General features: G+C 35.4%; 1 protein-coding gene across 2 annotated transcripts in view; it reads left to right on the top strand.

Moving 5' to 3' along the window:
• The first annotated feature begins 284 nt into the window (after nt 1–284).
• Nucleotides 285–2,785, top strand: part of LOC102004656 (UDP-glucuronosyltransferase 2B14-like) — a 9,720-nt gene continuing 7,219 nt past the window's right edge. Inside the window, exon 1 of one of the 2 annotated variants that reach the window (XM_005392809.1) lies at nt 285–1,011. In XM_005392809.1, the coding sequence (XP_005392866.1) occupies nt 285–1,011 (727 nt within the window). Of the gene's footprint in view, nt 1,016–2,785 lie in introns of both variants that reach the window. The other variant, XM_013518529.1, reaches the window with a different exon arrangement.

The raw sequence follows: 2,785 nt of genomic DNA on the forward strand, positions 1-2,785 counted from the left end.
TGAATATTAATTGATTATATTGAGGTGACTCACAAAGGCAAGTACTCTACATTTCACTAGATCAAAGTCCTTAATCAAAAAAGAGATATTCAAAGTGCTTATAAAATTATGACACACTTTGAGTTTTTCATTTACTGTTCATGTACTTTGATTTGTCCTTTTACGCACTGATTGGCCAAAGTTACAGTTTAACTTTGTGGTTTCCTTTGCATGGATATAAGTAAATGTTCTGAGTAATGACAGCATGCAGTACACTGTGAATGGAAGCACTTGGCTTTACCAGGATGTCTAGGATGATGAAAACACTTCTGCTGCTGCTGCTACAGCTGTGTTCTTTCTTCAGCACCGGGAGCTGTGGGAAGGTGCTGGTGTGGCAAATGGAATTCAACCACTGGATGAATACAAAGGTAATACTGGTTGAACTTGTACAGAGGGGACATGAGGTGACAGTTCTCCGACCTTCATCTTCTGTTTTTATTGATCTCAATAATCCATCTGGCATAAGATTTGAAACTTTTCCTTCGTCTATCACTCCAGAAGAAATGAAGAAATTTTTCAGACACTGGATTGATAACTGGGTATATGATGTGCCAAAGGATACCTACTGGGAATACTTTCCCCTACTACAAGACATCTACAGGGATTTTTGTAATGTTTGTGAAAGAAACTGTAAAGATGCAGTTTTGAACAAGAAACTTCTGACAAAATTACAAGAATCAAAGTTTGACCTCCTTCTTGCAGATGCCCAATTTCCCTGTGGTGAGCTGATAGCTGAGCTACTGAAAATTCCTTTTGTGTACACTCTCCGCTTTTCCCCTGGCTATACTTATGAAAAGTACAGTGGAGGGCTTCTGTTTCCTCCTTCTTACGTACCTATTATTATGTCTGGATTAAGTGGTCAGATGACTTTCATGGAGAGGGTAAAAAATATGCTGTGCATGCTGTATTTTGACTTTTGGTTTCAGACATATAATGAAAAGAAATGGAATCAATTTTACAGTGAAGTTTTAGGTAAGTTATATTTCCTGTTGCTCTTGTGAAGTGCTTATTGTCATATGCTTTTGAAGTGTGCTCCTGCATGGTAATAAGGAATGCACCTTTTATAGCTCAAATGAAGAAATTAGGTATAAACATTTCAATCTCACAACTACTGTGGAAAATCTTTCACTAGTAACATGAGTCAGCAGTCACAACAGGTTTGAAGAAAAGATGAACAGAGGAACAACTACACCCATGTAGTTCCTCTAGGGATGAAGAGCATCGGTTATTCTAAAAACAGACTCATCTTTATTGGGGGACCAAAAACTTCATAACCTTCCAGGAAAGACATTGTCAGGCCCATGTGTGCTTGCTAGGTGACTTGCCTCGCAATATGATCCACATTTAATCAATATTGCCTGAGAGACTGCACTTGTACTCTTTCATACTTCTGTCCCTCCTTAAACTCACTTCACCTCGTGCCTTTGCTCAATAAAACACACTCAAAAAATTGGATCAGCAAGCAACCCACTGTCTGCCCCCCCCTTCTCTCTATCTTAGACAGAGGCTTTCTTACTCTCAAAAAATCCTTCCTATTCTTAAAAAAAAAGTCCCAACCTTCCAGGTGATACAACTAGAAAGCATAACATTTAGGTGTTCTTTCCTTTTTTTCTTCACTTAGGCTTTCCTTAAGCAATTATATACCTACTTTTAAGCAATTATATACCTACTTTTCTGTACCGTTTTTCACTTATCAAAGGTCATTAGAAACTTCCCTTTATCTTTGGATGAAGACTTGTAGACTAGGAGGTAGCACAACTATCTTCTAATCATTGAAAATTGCTTCCTTCAGAAGATCAGTTTTGTTATTTAAAATTAAGACATTTTCCATGTAACCTGAAGATTTCTTTCACAACTGAAACATATAGTGCTCTGTGATTAATGATTTCTCATTCTTTCATTTGGTAATTATCAATTATCTTTGGTAAAGACCCAAAATATTTTTGTAAGTGGAGACATATATCTAATTATTTTCTCATTTTTTAAGTTATTTTTCTTCATTAAAAATAAAACTCAAAATTGCGGTGAACACACATCCTAAGTTTCACAATTTCTGAAAGTTTTCTTGACAGTTGATGGAAATATCTGTACATAATAAATGACATAAATCCCAAAATAAACAAAAATAGCAGTAGACACCAGAATGTCAGCCACAAATTTAAATATTGACAGTTCAATTGGAAGACCAGGAATCAGGTAGCTAAATTACAGAAAGTAGGCAGCAATATTCTGGAAAACATATTTCCATTATTATTGTAGGTTTAAGCAGTGATGGAGCTAAACTTGTTTATATTTGGATCTGCTATTTTTGCAATCATATAAGGGAAATTCATTCATGATCAAATCTATAAGGTCTTATTTTAGTGGCTGTGATTATGAATATGGTGAAGTCAAATCAGAAATGTAGAACTCCCCATGTCCTTCACAGAACACACACCCTTACACACACACGCAATGAACATGCATAAAAAACAGACCTGTATATGCTATGTATGCATAAAAAACAGACATATATATGTATTTCAGGTGTAAATTAATATATTTGTTCTTTCAATGCAGAGATGCTTATATATCATTATTTCCAACTTTGATTGAAATAGTTCAATGTCTTTCAAAAGTAAAGCACATGTTAACATGACAACTTGCTCATTATAATGCACTTCTTACTGTCCTGTTTTCCTCCTTTCTTTCCTTCATTTTCTTTCTTCCTTTCTTTGTTTCTTTCCTTCTTCCTTTCTCTCTCCTT

Source organism: Chinchilla lanigera, unplaced genomic scaffold (genome assembly GCF_000276665.1).
Source record: "Chinchilla lanigera isolate Chin_1 unplaced genomic scaffold, ChiLan1.0 scaffold00046, whole genome shotgun sequence".
Taxonomy (NCBI): Eukaryota; Metazoa; Chordata; class Mammalia; order Rodentia; family Chinchillidae; genus Chinchilla; species Chinchilla lanigera.